Here is a 21,934-nt window from a genome sequence, read left to right on the forward strand (position 1 = left end):
CGCAGCCCCGGCCCCGGGGGCAGCCGGCCACACCCCACCGCTCCCCGCCGACCCGCTCGCTCGCTGCCGACCGTGCCCACCTCCCCGGGCCGGGCAGCCGAGACCGCGCCTGCCCCCGCCGCCGCAGGGCCCGCTCCGCACCCTCGGGGCAGCGCCGCGCCCTCCCCTCCCGGCCGCCGAGCGCCCCCTTCCCCGCCCCTGCGCCAGTGCCGGTGCCGGTGCCGGGCGGGGGGCGGTGGCAGCGAGGGAAGAGGGATGAGGTCATCCTCTTTCCCGGCGTCAGTCAGCTGGGTGGTGGCGGCGGCGGGTGCGGGCGGAGGCGGGCGGGGAGGCGGGTGCGGGATGCGCTGCTCCGGGCAGCGCAGCCCTGCCTGCTCCCGGCTTGAGCAGAGCGCGGCGGCGGCGGCGGCCCCGGCACTGGCGGTCCCCGCGGAGGCGGCGGCGGCGGGGCGGGCGGGCTGAACGCGGCTCCCCGCAGACAGGCGGCGCTGCGGACGCGGCCGCCGCGGAGGAGCCGCCCGCGGGCGCGCAGCCCGGCGCGGAGCGGGGACAGGGGACGCGGGGAGCGGCGGGTCCGCGCCGCGGAGGGCGGGAGGCAGGAGTCAGGAGGCGGAGGAGGAGGAGCAGGAGGAGGCGCGGGATAAAGGAGCGCTCGCTGCTCCCGCTCGCTCTCCAGCGGGGCTGAGGGAGGCATCATGGCCGCGAAGTCGGACGGGCGGCGGAAGATGAAGAAGGGCGGCGAGGTGGCGTTCACGCCGCTGCAGAACTCCGAGCACTCGGGCTCCGTGCAGGCGCTGGCCCCGGGGCTGCCCGCCGGCGCCGGGCCGGGCGGCGGCAGCGACGACGATGAGGCGCCCGGGGGCGGGTGCTGCAGCGGCGGCGGGGACGGCTCGGGCGGCGGCTCCCGGTGCTGCTGCTGCTGCTGCAGCGGCGGCAGAGGAGGAGACGGCGGAGGGGGCGGTGGCGGGGGCTCCCGGGGCTCGGGCGGGGGCTCGTCCTCCTTGTGCCTGCGGCTGGGCAGGGAGCAGCGGCGCTACTCGCTGTGGGACTGCCTCTGGATCCTGGCCGCTCTGGCCGTGTACTTCGCGGACGTGGGCACCGACATCTGGCTGGCGGTCGACTACTACCTGCGGGGCCAGCGCTGGTGGTTCGGGCTCACCCTATTCTTCGTGCTGCTGGGCTCCCTCTCCGTGCAGGTCTTCAGCTTCCGCTGGTTCGCGCACGACTTCAGCACCGAGGACAGCGCCGCCGCCGCCGCCGGGCACTGCCCCGCCGCCGAGAGCAAGCTGCTGGTGAGCAGCGGCTCCGCGGCCGCGGACATCGACGCCGCTCGCCCCAGCACGCCGCAGAGACAGGCGTCCACCGCCAGCAAGGGCAACGCCACCAACAGCAGCTGCAACAGCAGCAGCAACGCCGCGGGCAGCGGCGCCGCCGGTCCCCGCGCTGGCGGCGCCCGGTCCGCGTCCTGCGCCTTCTGCATCTGGCTCCTGCAGTCGCTCGTCCACATCCTGCAGCTGGGGCAGGTCTGGAGGTGAGGAGCAGGGCGAGGGCGGTGCGGGGGCCGAGGCCTGAGCCCCTGGCCATGGGGGAGCACACCCGGCCGCGGGCGGGACTGAGCCCGGGGAGTGGCCCCCTCGGGGTTCCTGCTGGGGACAGCGCGCCCCGGGCCGCCGGGGTGACCGGGCTCCGCAGGGCTGACCGGGCGCGGGGGTCCGAGGGGAGCCCCGCCGGGTCCCGGCCATCCTGTGCTGCACAGGTGACTGCCCCGGGAGCGCCCGGCTGCCTCCAGCCCGCGCAGCGCCAGGTGCCCAGAACCTCCTGGGAAACCTCCGCCGGACGCTCGGTAAAATTAGGGAACCGGTGGGGAAAGTGGGCATAGCCCGGTAATGCACACCTCCGGATCTCCTCACACGCGGCCAGCACACCCTTGCCGCCAGCAGGGAACTTCACTGGCAGTGAGGAGTTACTTTCCCGTAACGCCCTGATGCCTGTTTTGAGATTTACGTGTACATATGCTGTGAACAGTCATCTCCTTGCTATGCATATCCATTTTCTATATGTGTGATGTATTAAAGGGATGTCTTCCAAATCAAAGTTTTGAGTAGCAGTTCTCAAAACCATCTGCAAGTGACGTACTGTGCATTATGGAAAGGATGTGCTGAAATGGGTTGGGAAAGGCACTTGCTGGAAAAGGAGATGACATCATAGTTTTCAAAAGTAAAGTTTTCCTTCAGTTTTAGCAAATTTCTGGGAAAGATTCATATGGAGGCTGAATGCCCTGCAAATACATTTAGTGCTGCCTGAAAAGGGCAGAGTTCAGAAGGTATAGTGTATAAACAGGTAAAACTTTCACATAAAATTTTGGAAGATAGATGCTGTGTTGAAGAAGGTCATGCAGTAGGGCAAGTGCACTAAAGCAACAGTGGAAAATCCCTTTTGTGTTTCTTGTCTGAGGATGGAAAGAAATTATGTCATCCTTCTGTTTTGGAAACACTTGGGACTTTTCGCAACTACTTCATTAGGGAGTTTTGTTTGTTGTTCCTGTAAACTTGTAATGCTGGTACTTTTAATATCTGTCTCATTCTTTTGGGCAAAGTCTGTCTTTTGCTCTGTCAGCACAGTATCCAGCACGGCTCAGTTCTGCTTGTGGCCCTTAAGCATCAAGGAGTCCAAATGCTGGTAGATAGTTGACCAAAGATCTTGGAATGCCACAACTAAGTACCTTTTGCTTTCCAGAGTATTTGGTTCATTGTAACAAATTCAATTTTCTAAACTTGTGAAACTAACTTAAAGTTACAGGTGTGCTCTTATTAACAATGACGTGACTTGAAAGAGAAGAAGAATTTTGAACAAAAAGTGATGCTTTGTTTCAAATCTTGAATGCTTGTATGCTTTATCTTCTACCTTGTTTAACACAAGTTAAGTTTAGGACTTTCTGAATGTGATGGGTTTTGTGTAACGTTTAGTCCCCACCCTGCAGAGGTAGAAAAGTAAGTACAGTGGCTTACTTTGAAATTGTACTTAGAAAATCATGTTGATATTCATCCATATAGAAGTCAAACAGTGTGGCTCATGCTGAGTGATAGAGGAGAGAGTTTGACAAGGTTTGGTGTCACGACTCTGTATTGGAGAACACAAAGAGCAGGGAGGGCTGTGGGTGGAGCAGGGTGGGATCCAATACTGAACAGCACTTCTGTCAGATGAGGTGTCTGGGATTTAGAGCTCTCCAGCTGCTTGCTTTTTGAAGAAGCACAGTGTCTTTTAACACAAGATTTCCTCCTTGCAAAAGCACCTACTCTTCTATATTTAAAGCTAGATGAGTCTCTTTTGATCGTATGTAGCTTTTCTTCATGTTTTATGTGCAGCAGTGTAAGACTACCAAAATATTAAACTGATAAGGCATGTTAGGACATTATTTATGGTTTAGCCTGCTGCACTTTTTAAATTTTTTTTCAGTGAAACAAAGCCATCAAAATGCCTGTCAGTAACTTTGTAGTATTTATTTGCAGTTTTCCACAAGCTTAGAAATTATATGGTCAGCATTATGGAGTGTTTCATATCAGCACTTCATAACTGATTAAAGTGGCTCCATTTTAATTCCCTACATATATTCCTGATTAGGGAGAGCCTTTGGAGACATCTACAGCTAATAATCAGCCCCAAAGAGAAGAGGTCACATCACACCTTGAGGAACTCTGTGCATAAGCATGATGTCATAACTAACATGATCTGTAGAAATTTTCTGGAAACAGTATCTCTAATCAGACACTTAATAGTCCAGAACTTCTACTCTGCAGTGTAACATTGGTACTGCCTTGAGCAAATAGCTCAAGCTTTTTAGGCTGAAAGATGATCTAAAGTGTTTTCCACTTGCCTGTGTTTGGAGATTTAACTCCTTCTTTGACTCAGCTGAACAGACCCTGCTGCCAGACAGGGGCACGTGCTGGGGTCACCATCCCAACAGCTGACAAAACCTGTTACCCTTTGTTCTGTGCCTCTCATTATGTTTCTTATTAGCTTTCAGATTTTTCCTGTTTTTGTTTCTTTTGCCCCTGGTTAAAGCTCTCCTGTAGCTACAATTAAATTTTTTGTTACTTATTACACTGAATCTCCCCCAAGTAAAAATGACAGTAATATGTCTCTCATTTCTCTATCAGGGAATGAGGAGAAAGTTTGCTTGTGCCTGATTCTCTAGCTACTAAAATTGGTGATCATTCTGTTTTCATGTGGTTTTTATTGTCTTCTGTCTCCTCTTAAAATTAATTGAATCCTGAGGTCTTCAATTTCCCTTTATTTGTCTCATTGCTAAAGGTTTTGGGGGCAATGGTGTCAGTGGCTTATTTAAGGAAAGCATTCTGAGGAAAGAGCAATACAACTGACAATCCCAGTGCTCTTAATATCCTTGAATTAAATAAAAAAATTGTAAAAATGTGTTTTTAGTGATTAATTCTGTCAGAATGACTTATAACAATTTCAAAGCTTTTCCCCTGAGATTAATTTTTTGTTTACAAACATACTGAAAGCCAGATCATTGAAAATTATTATGTGTTAATTTTAACTAAAATGTGCTAATGGGAAATGAATGAGGTCTTTAATGTGGAATGGAACAATTCTAGAAGTAGGCAATCAAAAGTCACTAAAACATTTTTTATTCCTTGAGTGTGAAAAAGGGGAACGGCAGGAGCAGCTGAGCTGCCAATAAGTTCTGAATAAAATCTTAATTTTTTTTTCTTTTGAAATTGGTGTAACTTTCCCCCAAAAAACTTTGGAATATCAAATGGCTCCTTTTTAAAGAATATATATATATATATTTTTTTTTTTCCTCTGGGGTTTGGCTGTTCGTGGACTTCCTGATAGCAGTGGCCACCTGTTAAAATTCCAGTGAAGTTTCTGAGGATCTGCTTGCTACAGCAGGGTGCAGGAACTAGGCATTTTTTGGCAGCTAATTTCATGGTGAAATGTGATCATTGGTGAGATTCTGCCTACAGAAATAGATACAGATGTGTTTCCTTATCCATACTTCCAGTGTGTTCTGCTTTTTACCAATATTTGGCCACGGAAATCTCTTCTCCCAAGCAGGTGCTGTGAGAGACCTCATTATTAGTAGACTCTGGGGGGTACAAGGAGGATACAATACACAGGGTGTTTCTATCCCATTGAAAGGGAATGCTTCAATTTAGAGTCTGTAAGGACCTCTGTAGAAGTATAAGTGCCAGAAGGATTCAGATAAACTCTTGCCCTTTGAGCCTGGCCTGAGAGTGTGTAACCACTGCCCTCGAGCATCCCTTTGATTCACTAAACTCCACAGGCTTAGCCACGACTTTCAGATTTTGCTGTGGATAGCAGGACTTGGGACTGGATGTAAGAAGTCATAGTGTTCATTTGGCATCTGTGAGCTGGTTCATTTCCTTAAAAAAAAATTCTGGCTGAGATTCCCTTGGTCTGGCAGGATTCAGATAGCCATGCGCCTGAAGCTGGGTAAAGGGACCAGCCAGCCCTGGGAGGAGTGTGGGTTGTGGGAGGTTGGGTGAACAAGAGGAGGAGACTGGAGGATTTGCTGGTGCCCATCTTGTGGTGTCTGGAGAGCAAGAAGTAGCTCCCTGAGACAGCTCCTGTGCCTTGCAGCAGGGTGGTGTGAGCAGGCTGCCTTGGTGCTCAGAGTGCTTGGGAGTTCCCACAGTGTCTGTCGTTTTGTCTGAAGGGCTCAGTCAAAGTGCCTGAAAGGGAACTGTCAAGTTTCTGTAGCTAACAAGGCCAGAGGAAGGGTGAATCATTGAAAAGATGAGGACTGGAAATTACCCTGTAAAATTATTTCTGGGTAGCTGAAGCAATACTGAGATGATGAAGTATATCCCTCTCAATGGAGTGAGGGGGTTTGACTGAGACTTCCTAGCTCTGTGGGAAACCACCCAGAGAAGGAGGAGGACACACCAAGCTGCCCTCTTGTCCTTCCTGGTGGCATTGTCCAGGACAAGTGTCTGTTCCTAAGTGGATCCAGTTCCCTGACAAGTGATGCTATGGATTGGCTATATCTGCTTGTGTGTAGTACTAAGAAGCCTCATCTTTCCTGGTTCTTATTTGGAAAAAAAAAAAAGAGTTGTGACCAGGTTGTAAAGGTGATGTTGGATTGTGAGACCAGGGTGAGTTGTAATTTCCACAGGTGCCCCTGTGGAAACGTTTTTCACAGGTCTGGGTCATCTGCCAAAGAAATGTCATTGCTTATGCTCATAAGATTCACTTCTGCAATGACTTGACACTCTTAGAAGTAAAAAAAAAAAAAAAGAAAAAAAAAAAGAAAAAGACGAAAAAGGGTGTCTGCTTTGTCTGCTCTGCATGTGAGAAATCCTGACAACTTCTTCAGGTGCTCACCATTGAGCATGACTGATGCCCTAAACTGGAAGTCCCAGCAAAGTAGCTCAAGTTAAGAAAAACATCATTCTTAGCTCAACTCCAAACTTAAATAGGTTCATTTCTTTTCACACTTTTGATCTACATAGTAGTTTTTGACACTTTTGTTCAGTAGCAATGTAGGAGTAGTTATGTGGTCAATAATTCCAGCTGCCATTGGACTTCACACTAAGATGTGATAATATCTCAATCTGACACCAGTTTTTCTCACTGTTTTGAAATCTGTCAGATAATTTGTCACATGGAGTCCAAATTTATGAATCATAACCATTTCCTAGACAAGATTATTGCATATCCTCCCCATCTGTCTCTTAGTGTAGCGAAATGCTGCCACTCAGCAATGCCATATTTCTTTTATTGAGTTACTGCAGTGCTTGAGTTAAAGTCCTACTGACTAACTATTTTGCTTGCTGTGTCTTTAGGTCTCAGGAAAGGTTATGGGCTGTCAGAAACAGGAAATAAAGTTGTGTGGTTTTTTCCCTCAGCAGGATTAGAAGGGCAGCCCACCCTGTAAGTGGCCTGACCACATTTAAACTTTTGATAATATATTCATCAGAATAAATATTCAAAATTTTTGAGTCTTTTCATTCCCTTTTTTTTTCTTTATTTTTTGTTCTCTTTTCTGAAGATAGTGGTATGCAGATGAAGTCTGTGCCTTTCATATTTTTTTTTGGAACACAGGAATAAAGCTTTACTATGTTCTTAAAAATCTCTTACAAGTCTGCATACAAATCAGATTTGGTATTCAGTTTATTCTAATAACTTTAGCTATGTGTAAAAGATGCTGATGTACTTTAGAAGAAAGATAGTGTACTTTAATAATTAACAAGTGTTCTCTCTGCAGAGAATATTTATCAGTTACATAAGTTTTCAGATTTTCAAAGGACTGCTTAAGCACTGATTTCTGATCACACAACTGGCTTAGTAGGAAAACTAATATTTTATGCACAGAATGCTTTCTAGAAACTTATATATGGGAAGAATTTCTATTTGCCTTTTTCCAAGAGTGGAAAATTGATAAGATTACAGGGGTTTGTGTTTCAGAGGATTTTGTATCACCATATACATATATTATTTTAGAGTCCTCTGGTGCTATGAACAAATGATTATATGTATGTACCATGATTTGAAAGAAATGCATCACATCATAATTTGTTTCTAAATGTTATAACCTTGCAGAAGGTTCTGTCAACCAGATGAGGGTTTTTTTTGGTTTTTTTGTTTTTTTTTTTTCCTTTTTTTTGTTATTGTTAAAATTTCTGTTACATCAGAAAAAATATTTCTCTCTGAAAGGTCAGTTTACATGTCCACATCTCTTGTGGGAAAGCAAGTGTAACACGACAGCATAATCTGTAGCTTCAGTTATCCTACTTCATTCATCAGGTCATTTACAACACAGTTTAACTTGTTCAGAAATGTATTCTCCTTGTCAGCTGGCTTAGTGGTTAATATTTGTCCATAAGAACTGACTTGGCCACAAAGATACAAAAGCTCTAATAAAACTAAAAATTAAATCAATTCTTCTGTCACTTGGTGTTACCTTGTTCTTCTGTCTCTCTGTTCCAATTAAGTAGCTTTTAATGTGCCACAGATAAATCACAGCAGTGACTTACATTTTCAGTAAACAGGTTGTTTGGGAGGAATTTGTCAGGCACAGAGAAAATCAATAGCTCTTTTGCTTGCACTTCAAGAAAAATTTTTTGTTTGCTAAAGTACATTTACAAAGTGGTGCCTTTTTTGTCAATTTTAGCGCAGCTGTCAGTTGTATGCATTGTGTCAAGTGGATATGGGCATGGAAGGGGCAAACAGGCTATAAAAAGAACTGCTTTGATTTTCTTGATTTTTAAAATGACAGGAGGCTGGTATTGAAGAGCACATGAAGGAGCATGTAGAAAAGGAGGAAGGTTCTGAAAAGGCATGGGAATATCAGCCAATACTCCTAACTATGTACCTAATTCCAGTTTGTTTCCTTTCAGCCACTGACCAAAGAGGAATTGTTTGAATAATTTCCTCAGAGACTGCTTGAGAAACTGTAGAAGCAAGCAGGCAAACAGAAGAGTTGTATGTCTGGGAAAATTCACAGTAAAAATATTAGATACATGGAGAAAATGCTAGATAAACTCTCACTGCACTGAGTAGTCATCTGAGCAATGATAAATAAAAATGTGAGATACCAGTCTGGCATAAGCTGACAGGAAAGAGAGTACTCTAAAACATCTTTTCATAAATTTTAGAATTAAAAAATAATAGGTCTTGGGGTACATATTTTTCCAAGAGATTTTACCTGAATTTTCTGACAACCATAACATGAATTATCATCTCCCCGTGGGCTCTGGTTGCTGAAGTGGTTTCTTATCACTCTCCTTCTCATTCTGTTTCCCTGCCTGAATGGCTGAAATGGGTTATAATGTACTTTTTCCCCCAAGATAAAATAATTGCTGTATTATGTTATTATTTTCATTACCTTTCCTTTGACAACAAGCCTGTGCTGCTCAGTGTGTTCATGGTAAAAGGCTTGTGTGGTGAGCTGTATAAATCTGTTTGATTGGCAGGGGTAATCAGTGGGGGTGGTTAATGTTATCAGTCACAAGTGATTTGATGTCACGAGTTGGAGCACATGGAGTGAGACTGTTTTGTGGGGTGTTTTCAAAGGAATTTTAGCAGGTAATGATATGACAGGGAAAGCATCTACTTTTTGTTCTTCTAAAGTTGGAAGGTGTGACTTAGACGAGACTAATGTACCAAGGATGGCGCCAGCTGCTTTAGAGAAGGATGCAGATGTTTTATGGTGAATAAAAAGGGAATTAACCTACAGATGGATGGACAGTTTTCCTCATCTCTATCAGCTGTTATACATCAGATTAATTTCTGCCCTTAAAAAATAAACGTTAGCATTACCACAGTTTCAACATTACTCACTTTTATGGGATGTTTTCATGTAAACATCTGATCTATTCTAGGATCCTGCCAACTTCTTTGAGTGATGCTTTCCCATGGATAGTACACAGGGTCAGTAGATTACTTCCTGCAGGACCAAGGAAAGTACCTTTACATATCAAGCATCAGACTTCAGCTATCTGTAGAGAGATCTATACATGCATAGAAAGCAAAGAAAGCCACTAGGCTGATATTTTCACATTTTAATAGTGGCTTGTGTGGAATGATAAGCTTTGTCATTATAAATGTGTGTGAGCTTTTATCTAAAGGAAGGGCATGGATGCAGTTGTGTCTTTTCTTATTATTCTTCAACCCTAACCTTTATAGTCTCACTTTATATGGAAATATTTCTGCGAGACAGATCTATAATAGGACTTTGCTCTGAAAGCAGAATTTAGATGTTCTTCAGGCATATAGACCTGAAAATATGACCTAGAAAATTTGGCCTAACAGCCTTGTGAGGAAAGCTTTTTTACTGTGAGGGTGGCAGAGCACTGGAGCAAGCTACCCAAAAAGTTTGTAGAGTCTCCTTCTCTCTGTAGATATTCAAAACATGCCTGAATACGATCCTGTGCAACTTGTTCTGTGAACTTGATTTAGCAGGGAACTTGGACTGGATGGTCTCCAGAGGTCCCTTCCCGCCCCAAACATTGCTATTCTGTGATTCTGTATGAACTTGAGGAACTTAAATACAATGGAGCATAATGTTCAAATTGAAAGCTGCCTAGAGGCTTGTATTCCTGCCTGCTAGCTGTGTCCAGAAATTCCCCAGCACACACAGCCTGAGTTCCTCCTCATTTGAGCCCATTGCAAACCAGAGGCTAGGCTGCAGTGGCACTGAAATCCCTTAGTGGATCCAGTTGGCAAGCATTGTTTAAATCTGCTTTATGAGCAATGACAAGCTTATATCCCCAACAAATATTGCAGACTCAGCCTTGTCTTATAGTACTGGAGAAATGTCCCTTGTGATTAGAGTATTTGCTCAGGTTTCAGGAGATTTCAGTCCACTGCCCTTTCCAGCTGTGAGGGGTCAATTCTTGTCTCCCTGATTGGTTTCTGCACTGATGCTTAGGCAAGGCTGGATGGGGATATTTACTGCCCTTCCTGCCAGAGTTGTGACATAACACTGACAGAGAAATGTCATGTTTGTGAGGATACAGAGGAAGACCTAATAGGGCTTTGTAATGAGACCAAAAAGAGGTTTCCCTGTCTTTCTTCATTACAGTTTAATTATTTTTCTACCTTTTCCCACCCTTTAACCTTCTCTCTTTCTCTTACCGTAAAAGTATTTCTGTTTACAAACATTCATGCTTCATGTATAGTATAACCACAAAGAGCACCATAATACAGACATCCATGAAAATGCCTGCTTAAGCTTGTAGGAGTAGCTCCAGATGAACTGAATTAGCTGAAGGGTTGGTTTATTAATTTTTTTCATTAACCTTTCTTTGTCGTATGTAATCAAACTTAAAAAAAGAGATAGAAGAAAGCTGTTTTTGATGTATGCATCTGTAGGGGGATAGAATATAAGTAAATAAAGGTAATATAGAAAGTAATCTTTGGGGCGGGGGGGGGGTAAGAGTTGCAGTTGAGCCAATTATTAAGGCTTGGGAGCAGGCCTGATGTTAACAGGCCACACCTGTAGCAAATCAGAAGAGTGTTATAAAAAGTGGATAGGTTGGTTGAGGGGGAACTGGAGTTAGTTGGCTTCTGTGAGGAAGTATCAGTGCCTAGAGGAGCTGCCTACAAGAAACATCAAGGGGGTATGAAACTCTAGCAATATGGAATCTTTGCAATGAAATGACCATAGAACTCTTGTACTATAATGACAACACACGCCTACATTTTTGTACATTTTCTACAATGTTGTTCTACATTTTTCTCTGCCATTTCTCGCAGAAGTGAATGAAATAACAATTTTAAAGCTGCTATTTAAAAATTATTCAGTTCTTGATTCTTGCTCTGAGTTGATTTCCTGATACCATTTTTGTAGTTGATTTTCAGCAGAAGTTTTGTCTTTGAAATAAAACCCAATCTTCATGTCCCAGCTTCTTATTTCCCAACTCACCTCAAGCTCCACAGCAAGTGGAGCCCAGCTTTTCAGTATGCATATTTTTGTTTGTCTCTTGGTTGCCTTTAGTCTATGTTTCAGAAATTAAGAACGGCAGCTCCCTTTTACTTCAATTGGAGTGGAGCCTATTATATTATTTTTTTCTTAAAAGAGAAGGATCTTTAAAGGCTCAGTTTGGGTGGTCAAAAGCAGAGCATACTTCTGATGATGTTATTCTTTAGTTATCTAGTACATATTTGCAATCTAGTCTATGGATATTATGAAGCCTTATTTTTGTAATATACTTTGAGATAATCAGATGGAAAATGATCTAGGTAGAAACAATTCAAAATCAATTATCATTTCAATGTGTCTGTCAAAACAGGTTTTAAGTTAAATATGTTGAAAACATGAGCATCTTTTTATAATGGACAGTATTGAACTATTAAAGTAAGATTTTAATATTTTAAAGATGTCTTTCCACAAGGCTTTATGCTTGTTACACCCAGAATATACTATATAGCTTTTAAAAAAGTTCTGTCCTTTACCCCTTTTGCTTCACATACTATTGCTGCTTCAGGTTAGTTCATACCCTCATCTTTTGAGCTGTTTTTCTTATTTGCTAGTTTGCTTTTTAAGCTGGCTCTAGCATGCTGTGGGAAACTGTCCTAAAGGTTAGGGATTTTTCCAAACAAAGTGGAGGAGCTAGAATCAACTTCAACCTGAAGCTTCCAAGCACCAGTCACTTCAGCTTCAGAAACAATGACATAAGTGGGTGATAGCAGACAAATAGGCTGAGGATAGAACATCACCAGTAGTATTGGTGGAAACTGGACTCAATGCAGAATTATTGAAAAAAAACCCCATAAATGTAAACAGGGTTCACAGAATCTTAAATGGGTAAGTAAAGATTGGGTACTTAAAGAGGATTTACCCAAGTGAAGCCAAATACAGTGCAGGGGATAATTAATGTGGCGGAGAGAACTCAATAATAACGACTTTGAACTTTTACACTAGTGTGTTAATGCATGTGTCAAAAGGAGGAATTGCATTTACAGTCAACAGCCATTTGTTAGCAATTTTTACCACACAGGCAAATTAAGAACTCATGATAACATTGTATGAAAATTACCTATCTGAACTAATGGCTTTGTTTAGTCCTTAAGCATGTTATTCATTATTTTTTTTTCTTTACCTAAAAAAGAAAATTTTGGACATGTACATTTTTCTATAACCTGTCTTCATTCTCTTTGTGTCACTTCTGTGGAAGAGCTACTCCATTAATAATCCAATTGGGTCAGAGAATTAATTAGTTATTGAGAGTGTTCTCTTCATAGTTGGATTAAATCAAGAGAGCTTCTGAGAAAACTAGCATAGAGTGCAAAATAAGTCAGTTATTTTAATAATATAATAATTAATAAGTCAGTGCAAAATAACTCAGTTCCTGACTTTGTCTCATAAGAGGCTTGCTTACTCAGCCCCTGATGGTTGGTCTGGAGAAGCAGAATATAAAATCCCAGGAACTGTGAAGGCTGTAGTTGAAATGGACCTGTTCCCTTGTCAGTTTGTACCTGTTACTCCTGTACTGTCTGGTAGACTGTGAATTTTGTCTTGTTTTGTGAGTTTATGGATGCTTTGCACTTATCAGAGAAAAAAGTATAGCTCCTTTAGAGAGGGAATGCTGGTCTCCTGACCAAACTGGGAATTGGGCCATTGAAGGTTCTTCAAGTGAGACTTGCCTGAGACAGCCCAGAGCAAGTCTTTAATCTTTGTGTGTCCTCTGCTCTTCCAGCAGAGCTTATTAACAGCCTCCAGGCCTCACCCATGTTGAAAAGGTGACAAGCTGGAAGAGGATTCTCCTGTTCCTATGAAAACTTCCTACAACAGCAGGAGGATGATGTTATGTGCAGGTTTGGGGATACTTCTGAAATAGAAGTAATGAGGAGTTGCTGCTAGTTCTGGTGGTTTAAGCGCATGTTTAAGATAGAGGAGTATTTTTGAGCCATTCCTTATTCATCCCCAAATCAATTTCAGACCTAGACTCACTCCTTTTTCTTGAATCTAGCTCTCTGCCATATCTTTATAACACACTATGCACTCACAAGGGAGTCAACCCATTCTCTGCTAAGAACCAGAATTTTTCTACAGGTCTATCTTTTATTAGAACAGGTGTGTGAATATCATACTGTGTCAGAATTCATGTTAATAGGTTGTTATCAGTAATTATGTTGTTTTACAAATGGGAGATATATAAAATAACAACAACAAAATAAAGAAATTATACTTTCATATCTTTCTGATTGGCTTTCTTGAAGTGCAGAAAGTATTGGATGGAAAGAATATTTTGAAAAATGTTGACTGTCACCATAATTAAGTATATTTCAGTAATGACATGAAAAATTTTCCTAATGCATTCTATAGGTGGGAAATAGAGGCACATTACATGAAAAAAACCATAAAATTTCAAGTTTTTAATGTAATGCTATGTCTTAAAGGATTTTAAATATCCTCAAAATGATTCATTGAGCTTTGAAACAATCAGCATTTACATAATCAGTGTGTATTAACACAGGATATTTTCAATACCTCAGCAAAATCTATACCCCTAGTTTTTAATTTTATGCCAGCACCTAAGGAGAAAATATGGCCAACAGCTTTATTTGACAGCTAGCACTAAAAGAGGAGTCAAACTTAAAAGGACACTGTACATACCCATCATCATAAGAAAAACCTTACAAGTATTCTTTTGAAGTTCACTTATGAATTCAGTTTGACTGTGTTAATGACTTGTACTGATTTCTTCAGCTTGAGCTTTATGAGTGCAAATACTTATGGAAGGTGTATTTTAAGCCTGAGTGCCAGAATATTAATCAAAACCTTAATTACATATTCAGTAGTAATATTCACAATTCATATGGGTCTTACTTAATTTCATTACTCATCCAATCAAGGATCAGAAGCAATGACATATGATTTAAATAGCAAATTGTTTTGGATATTTCTAATTAGTAGGAACAAAGGATTGGTTATCAAAGAAATTAACTTTGGCACCTTGAAAACTAAGAATAACCTTGAAATAAGAATAAACTCAACATTCAGATCTGTTCTGAAAATTTACTAAATGCTTTCATGCATGCTTACTGTATATAAATTATTTGCAAGTAAATAAACAACAGAAATATGTCTTCTAATGGCATTTCATAAATCATCCTTTGGATAATTCTTCATGAATAGCAACCTTAATAGATAAGGAGAAGACAGCAGGATTTATGCTCATTTCAAGCAGTTGTTTTGGGTATAAATATTGCCACTGTGACTCAAGAATGCATCTTATTTTTATACTACATCCTTGAGCAATGAAATTCTAATTTGGCCACAATGGAGAATGTCTCACACTGGATTTATTTTACTATGTGGGAGTCTGTCACTGCTTCATCTGTGCTTTCAATTCCCCATCCTCAAAAACCTGTGAAGTCTTTCAAGGGGACAAGGCGTTGAAAAGACTGTCTGCAAACTTGAAGGACCAGTGGGAGAACTGGGTCCTTCTTTCTGTCCTGCTGTCACTCCATGCTCTGTTAAGTGTCCTTCATCTGCACTACAAGCCAAAGCTTTCTGATTCTGTGATCTACCACTCATGATGCCAGAGGAAAGTTGCTCTGTGGCTCCCTTGAAGCCGTACCGGATTCTAAAAGCAAGGAAGCACAAAGCCATGGGAATAGTTAGGAATGAAATTAATTGCCATCATCGAATGTGTATGTACCTGGGATTTGTTGCAAGCAATTTCCTTACACAGGCTGTCCCACTTTTTAATTTTTTTTTAATTTTAATTTTTTTTTAATATATGAACACAATTTTTGCCTATAGACTTCACAAAGAGAAGGAATCCATGACGTAATGAGATAGAATCTCAGAAATGTCTGTTGTAGAAGTATCTTCAATTTCCTTTTTCTCTTGGCAAGTATTTTTATCATATTCAAGCATTAGCTCTTAGAGAGAAATAATGTTCACTTCAAAAGCCACTTCCTCCTCAATAAATAATTCAGAATCATAGATTGTTCGTGAGGAATTATCAACACAGTAGTAGTAATTTAATATACCAAGCAATCACACTCACTTTAGCCTACATATGATTTAAATAGAATATGACAGTTTAGGGTCTCCATTTGCCCCATGGCATGTTGGGATCAAACTTGGCAAGTGGTTGCAGTGTTCTCATATCTTCTGAAGAAGTGAATGAAAGTTGCATAATTCAGAGAGGATTTCTTAATTACATGCTAAATCAGAGTTTGCTTGCTTGTGTTCTGAATCCAAATTGTAGCCCAGGACCAGCTTTAAAGCATGTGAATGTTTTCTCTGAACCTTGTTAACTAGCATCTCACGAACTTGTCACTTTTCTCTTAACTTGCTATTATTTTGAGGCAGTGTTTCAGTGTATTAGTTACCTTTGATTTATCCCATGGGTGAAAGGCTGGACCTGCCCTTCCTGAACTGACACATGGGATCCATCAGCTGAGGACAGCATGCTTTCTGGAAGTTTTACTTCCTTTGCTTTTTCAAAGAGTCAGGTTTATTTTTTTTTTCCCCTTCCATTCCCACTAACCCGACACTGCTGAGTGTTAGCTACTGGTTGAGCAAGATTTGTTTTTCTCCCAGTCATAAATAACTGTGGTGAAAAAGAGACAAATCCCTTCTCACTCTAGTGCTTTTGCCTGTTGATAGGAAAATGTAAAACTGGGAGTATATCAATTGCATACATACTACTAGAACTGTCATATCTGAACTCAGATTGGGACTTCTCTTTTCATACATTGCTTTTTCTGTAATGGCTCAAATGTATTCACACTGGTTTGTCACAAATTTGGCATAAATTTTCTTCTGTTTTGGCTGAATGACAGTAAGCACTCCTACGAAGGTTTAGGGCTATAATAATTTAAACCATAGCAATTTATCTTCTATCCTTGAAAGGGGTTTTTTTATGGAAGGCAAGGGATGCCTACAACCAAGAAATGTTAAGTACTGTGCTTAATTTTATGCATTTGTCCTTTATGTTCTCTACAGTCTGTATTTTCTAGAAAGCCCTTTTTTATGTAGCCTTCTATCTATGAGAGTGTTTATGCCAGAGATGTAAAATGAAATCACACGTAGAGACCTGTAATTGTCTTAGTAATAAGAGTCGGTCCAGGACTGTATTTCTCCAGGAAAATTGCAGGTTGAAACTGAGACTGAGGAGTAACATGTTTCCCCATGTTGCTGTGAAGAAAATAATTGCCCTTCAAACTTCTACAGTATTCTCCAATTCTTCTGACGGATAAGGTGAAAAGATAGCCAAGATTTCTCTCACAGCCTGTTTGCCTACAAGGAAGGCTATAGCTGAGCAATTCCTTCTCCAAAGTTCCACTATAGTCTGAATAGATTTAGGAATGGTTTAAGGGGAGCCATATCATCTTCATAAAAATCCCTCTTTCCTGGAGGCAAGGTAATGCCACAGGTTTTGGCTCATTGCTGTGAATGGGAATGCAATGCTGGTCTTGTTATTTAACTTCCTGGTTAACCTGGCCTTTCATCAGAACTGTACCAGAGATTTTAGTTTTGGAAACAGTTTGCTGATCATATGGCATGCATGGAAGGAGCAAGGAACATTAGGTCAGTGACATGTAGAAGTAAGGAACATTAGGTCAGTGGTGGATGTCTTTCTACTTTGATTTAAAGTGTCTTTAAGATGTTCAGAAATTTCCTTTATGTTCCAGTGGGATAAGAGATTGGATGCATGATGGAGCACTGGTATTCAGCACATAACTCAGGAGGCTACTAGGGATGTGTTTTGGAGCATCAGCTGTTATTGTGCACCTGGGTAAAAGAGTCATTTAAAGATGTATTCTTCTTGTCTGACTTAGAAGCTGGTCTCAGGTTGGTGCTGATAAATCTGGAAGAAGCACTTCAAGCATTTATATGTATAAAATAGGTGCAAAAGGAGGAAAACAGGGAAAATGAGGATAGAACAGTGGATCTAGAGTTATTAGCAAGAATTTGGTTAACAAAGAAAACTCTAAGGTTTTATTAACCTTAAAAAAGTGTCAATGTTACACGGCTCCTAGGATGCTACTTGCTCTATTCAGTGGCTGAAGGCTGTCCCCAAGGAAAAAGGTGAAATGTGGATACAGATGCATCAAAACCCTGTGCAAGAAAAGAGAAGTGGAAACACCTGTGCAAGACTTGAATCATGTGAATTCATGACTGGAAATAGGGACTTGTGTGTTGTGTGCTACCAAGAAAAGAGAACTAAAATTAGTGACATGCTGTGCGGTGAAGGAGTATCTGGCCTTCAAGGTCAGAGTCCGGCTAGCTGAGGTTAAGGCCGACACCCAGCTGCATATCCTTCCAGCACCCCTTGGAGTCGTAAGGCCTCGGGCTGTGCTGGTTGCGGACTGGATCGCTGCTAAACAACGAGAGGGAAGGAGTTGGACACTCGCTGGGGCCGAAACAGGTTTATTGGAAAGCCCACGATGCCAGCCAGGGAGTGACCCCCCCTGATGTACCAGCGAATGACCCAGAACAAAAGGTGCATCAGGGTCATAAAGGGAAGGGGTGGATCCAGGAGGGGTTTACAAAAGACCAATAGGGGGAGGAGAGGGGATGAATTTAACACAAATGACATAGCGGAGAGCCCAATAGGTACCAGGTATAGGAGGGGCCCCAGGACCACAGCCAACCACAACTTCCCAAGAGGAGAAGCTTCTGGAATACTAGGTGGAGTGGGGGGGGTGATTGACTTGGCCCAGGGAGGAGAAAAAGCGTACATAAGGGGAAAAGGGGAGGAGGAATTATATAACCTAAAAGATTGACAATACACGTAGCAAGGGTTGCTAAGGGAACACGATAACTGGCAGGGCTGTGGAGGGAAAACTGAGGAGGGCAAAACCATTTTACACAAAATGGGGAGGAGTAAATACATAAAATGGGGGAGGAATTAAATGAACTTAAGGAACACACTACAACAATGCTGGTATTCTACTGAGTATTAATGACATGATGACTTGAAAGAGTGGAATATGTGTGTTTAAAAAGTAATCTTTTAGAAGGTCTGGAAAGGTGGTTTACCTGGCCTAGCACTGGGCTGCTGGAGTAGTGTTGTGGAAAGGTAGGCATTCCAGAAATCTGTGAAAATGTTACCCATTGTGGGGGATTTAAACTGCTTGACTGCATACTGGAGAGCACAACACATTAGTAATCATCATAGATGTTTTCATGTGGAGTCTTCATCAAGTATCTAATGTATTAGGATGCGTCACTGTGTTCTGTTTTTGATGGGGACAGTTTAGAATTTTTAGAATTTCTCAGTAAGGAATGAGGAGACTGATATGGAAGACTGGTAACACTGAATAAACTTCAACAGCATGATGACAGATAACTTAATTTTATGTTTCTTGAATAAATAAAGTTGCTACGTAGTTTGTTCTGTTTTGTTCTCCCCAAAAGAGCAAAATTTCATAACTGAGGCAATTGGCTAGTAAGAGAAATTTGCTCCTGCAAGTATATAAAGAAATTATAAATTTGTTTGAAATTGATTATGCTAACAGGGAATCTGAACATCAAAAAAAGAGAAAAAATTGTAAGGTGTAGCTCTTAAAGTGTATATTTGCAAAACCATTGGTAATCTCCAAATAATGGCTTGCCACCTTGCCTCCTTTCCTTCCCAGTTGTTTAAGCAGCACTGAGGCTCAGAGGTCAAGAGATTTGAAAATAAAAGTGAGATTTTTCCAAAACCAAGCTGATCTGGCCTTTACAGAAAAAAAACCCCAAACAGTAAAACACTCTTCAGCTATGTAATAGGGACAGAAAAAAGAAGAAAGCTGCTATTTTATAAGAAGTGATATTAAAGGTAATCTAGATAAACTTGATGATTTCCCTTAATTTTCAGTAAAGACAATTCTATTATCATAGTGGTAAAGGGAAGACAGATAGTGTATATGATGATAGTGAAACAGAAATAACCACAACTGCAGTGAAAGCAACAGTAAAGGAGGTTTTCTTAGAAACATCAAAGGGAATTAATATTTCTAATTCCAGAATACTGAAAGAGCTGGTGAATTGCATCTGTGTTTTAAATCTTTTAATTTATATGTGGCACTGTAAGACTGGAGAACAGCTACATATTTAAGAAGCTGAGAAATAAAATTATTCATCAGATATCCATCTATGAGTAAGTGATGCTGTAAGTGTCCTTTCCTTTGAAAACTTTAAAAGTTAAAGGACAAGGGGGGAATAAATAAAGTGTAACAGTGTTTACTAAAGATTGGCACTGTCACACTGGGCAGGGAACTTTCCCAGTACTTTATTGAATTCTATAGGGAAAAGAAGTGTGCTGCATGGTTTCTGTATGGCAAGGAAAATTTTGTAATGCACCCTGGAAGTTTTTCAGTAGAGCTGGACAAGCTGGACAAGAGACAGTAGAGTATGAAAAGCACTAATTCATGGCAGGTGTGTTTAAATACAACCAATGGAGCTGAATTTTGAGGGGCACCGTGTGGCCACAGCCACGCCTTCACTGAGTGACCCAAAGCTCATGGCACACTGACAGCTTATATGCCTGCTGTTAGCCTCTTCCTTCTCAGCCTCTCATCCAGGAGACATATGTTTAAATCATTGCAGTGCCATTCTGCCAGAATTTCCAAACTATAGCTCTTTTTGTTTTCAAAATTCTGAATTTTATATCAGATAGGAGTTTGCATTTCACAGCCTAGTCTTAGCATATTGGGATTTTGTTTATTCTCCAGGCATGATCTGAACAGATAAAAAAAATTGCTGGTAGAAATACAGTCAAAACTAATTGAGTCTTTCTACAGTCTAATTTTGCTCCACAGAGATGTATTGTCACATGCTATGAAATCAGGGGGTTTAAAAACTTCAGAGTCAATGATTTAAGCTCCCGTTAAACATCTTCTCAAATAGGATTCCAGCTTGTATATTTGTGGCATACCCTGAGACCACATTTAAACTGGAGCTTTCCATATGTTGTGGCATGCCAGAAAACCTTGCTTAAGCTTTGCCATGACAATATATCTACAGGACCAAGTTTTTTCAAAAGGTGGAATATTCAGTTTAGATATCTAGTCTTGGTGAGGGTTTACTCGTTGCTCATGCCCTGAGAACATTGAAGTGTTTATTTCTGTCTGCAAAGTCATGGAAGAAATGCTGTCACTGAAGAAATGCTGTCACTGAAGACTGCGTGTTGGGATCCAACGTGTTGGGATAAACTACTCCAAACAAAAGCTCGCCTGGGTGTTTTACTTGACTGTGTGCCTTGTGCTTTGAAACACAGCCTGCTTGGGGTTTCAGGGTACTTTCAGGAGTTCCTGTACTTGTGAGTTTTGTGTGTGTAGAGTTTTATAGTATCCTTAAATTAAAATGTGGAAATAATGCCATGTTACTGTGGAAATGTTCTTAATTTTAATTTCAGTACTTTGGAGCATTCTGACCTGCTGCTACAGAACAGGCACGACAGCCAGAGAATGAGACTACATGAGAAAAAGAATGGTATTGCATCACTGGGCCAGAATATATATTCCTTGTCTACAATTGCATATGTTGAAGTGCTTTGTTTAGACTGTTTTCTGTAGTGTTTGTTGACTGGTTCGCACTAGAGTTTTTTTAACCTCACATGTGGACGTGTCTCCTTTCCTTTGTGTTATGTAAATCTAGGAACTGGGTGATTCAGAAACTTAGTAAATCTGAAAAAGATGCTTCTGTCTGAGCCTAGAATGCCTTCTCTCTTGTTCAGACTGCCACAGCCCTAAGTAATTAGGTAGTACTTTACGGAGTGTCAAACCAGTTTAAAGCACAAAAGGTGAGTGGGCACAGTACCCTGCATGTTGGTCTGCAGGCAGAGGCCCCCCTGCTGTAGGCTCTGCAGGAAATCCCCAGAGGCTTAATAATGTCTGTGACCCTTTTAACCAGCCTACTGACTCCAGTTTAGAAATTCACAAAGCATGTCGTGTCTTAGTCAACCTAGGGAAAAAAAAAAATATATATATATAGAGAATCAGGCCATTAAGTTGTATAGTAAGGTTGCTAATAATAGTTGCAAAAGGGATTACTCAATCACTGAGAGCAGTAGAACAGTGGAACTTTTTTTTTTATCTAAAGAGTTGGGATTTTTCTTTGATGAGTAATGCTTCAGCAGCCCTCACAGTGAGGAGATGTGTAGAAAGCTCTGGTCCTGCAAGCACCATGCCACCTGTGCTAAGCAGATATATAAGCAGATGAAGAATCTGGCCTGTGCTTACTGAACTCAGACAAATTCAGCAAATTCAGTCACATGAGTGAGACAGAGAAATAGATTACTAAATAAATCAAGTATTAAGTGTGTGCAATGTGAAAAAAAAGTTGGGGCTTACATTGCTTCTTTTTCTGTTTGGTTTTTTCTTCCTTTTAGGAAGGTAACTATCATTCATTCAGATACAGCAAAATATTGTTGGACCAAAAGACTTGGTCTCGTGACTAGACATGAGGCACCTTGGGTGGCAGGTTAGTTTGCTCTGC

At 41.8% G+C, this 21,934-nt stretch overlaps 1 protein-coding gene across 1 annotated transcript in view; it reads left to right on the forward strand.

Moving 5' to 3' along the window:
* Positions 1-602: 602 nt before the first annotated feature.
* The window catches only part of XKR4 (XK related 4), a 215,735-nt gene continuing 194,403 nt past the window's right edge, over positions 603-21,934 (forward strand). Inside the window, exon 1 of the mRNA XM_064706106.1 lies at positions 603-1,531. Coding sequence (XP_064562176.1) covers positions 696-1,531 — 836 coding nt within the window. The 5' untranslated portion in view covers positions 603-695. The remainder of the gene's footprint in view (positions 1,532-21,934) is intronic.

The sequence above is a fragment of the Zonotrichia leucophrys genome, chromosome 2, assembly GCF_028769735.1.
Source record: "Zonotrichia leucophrys gambelii isolate GWCS_2022_RI chromosome 2, RI_Zleu_2.0, whole genome shotgun sequence".
Lineage (NCBI taxonomy): Eukaryota > Metazoa > Chordata > Aves > Passeriformes > Passerellidae > Zonotrichia > Zonotrichia leucophrys.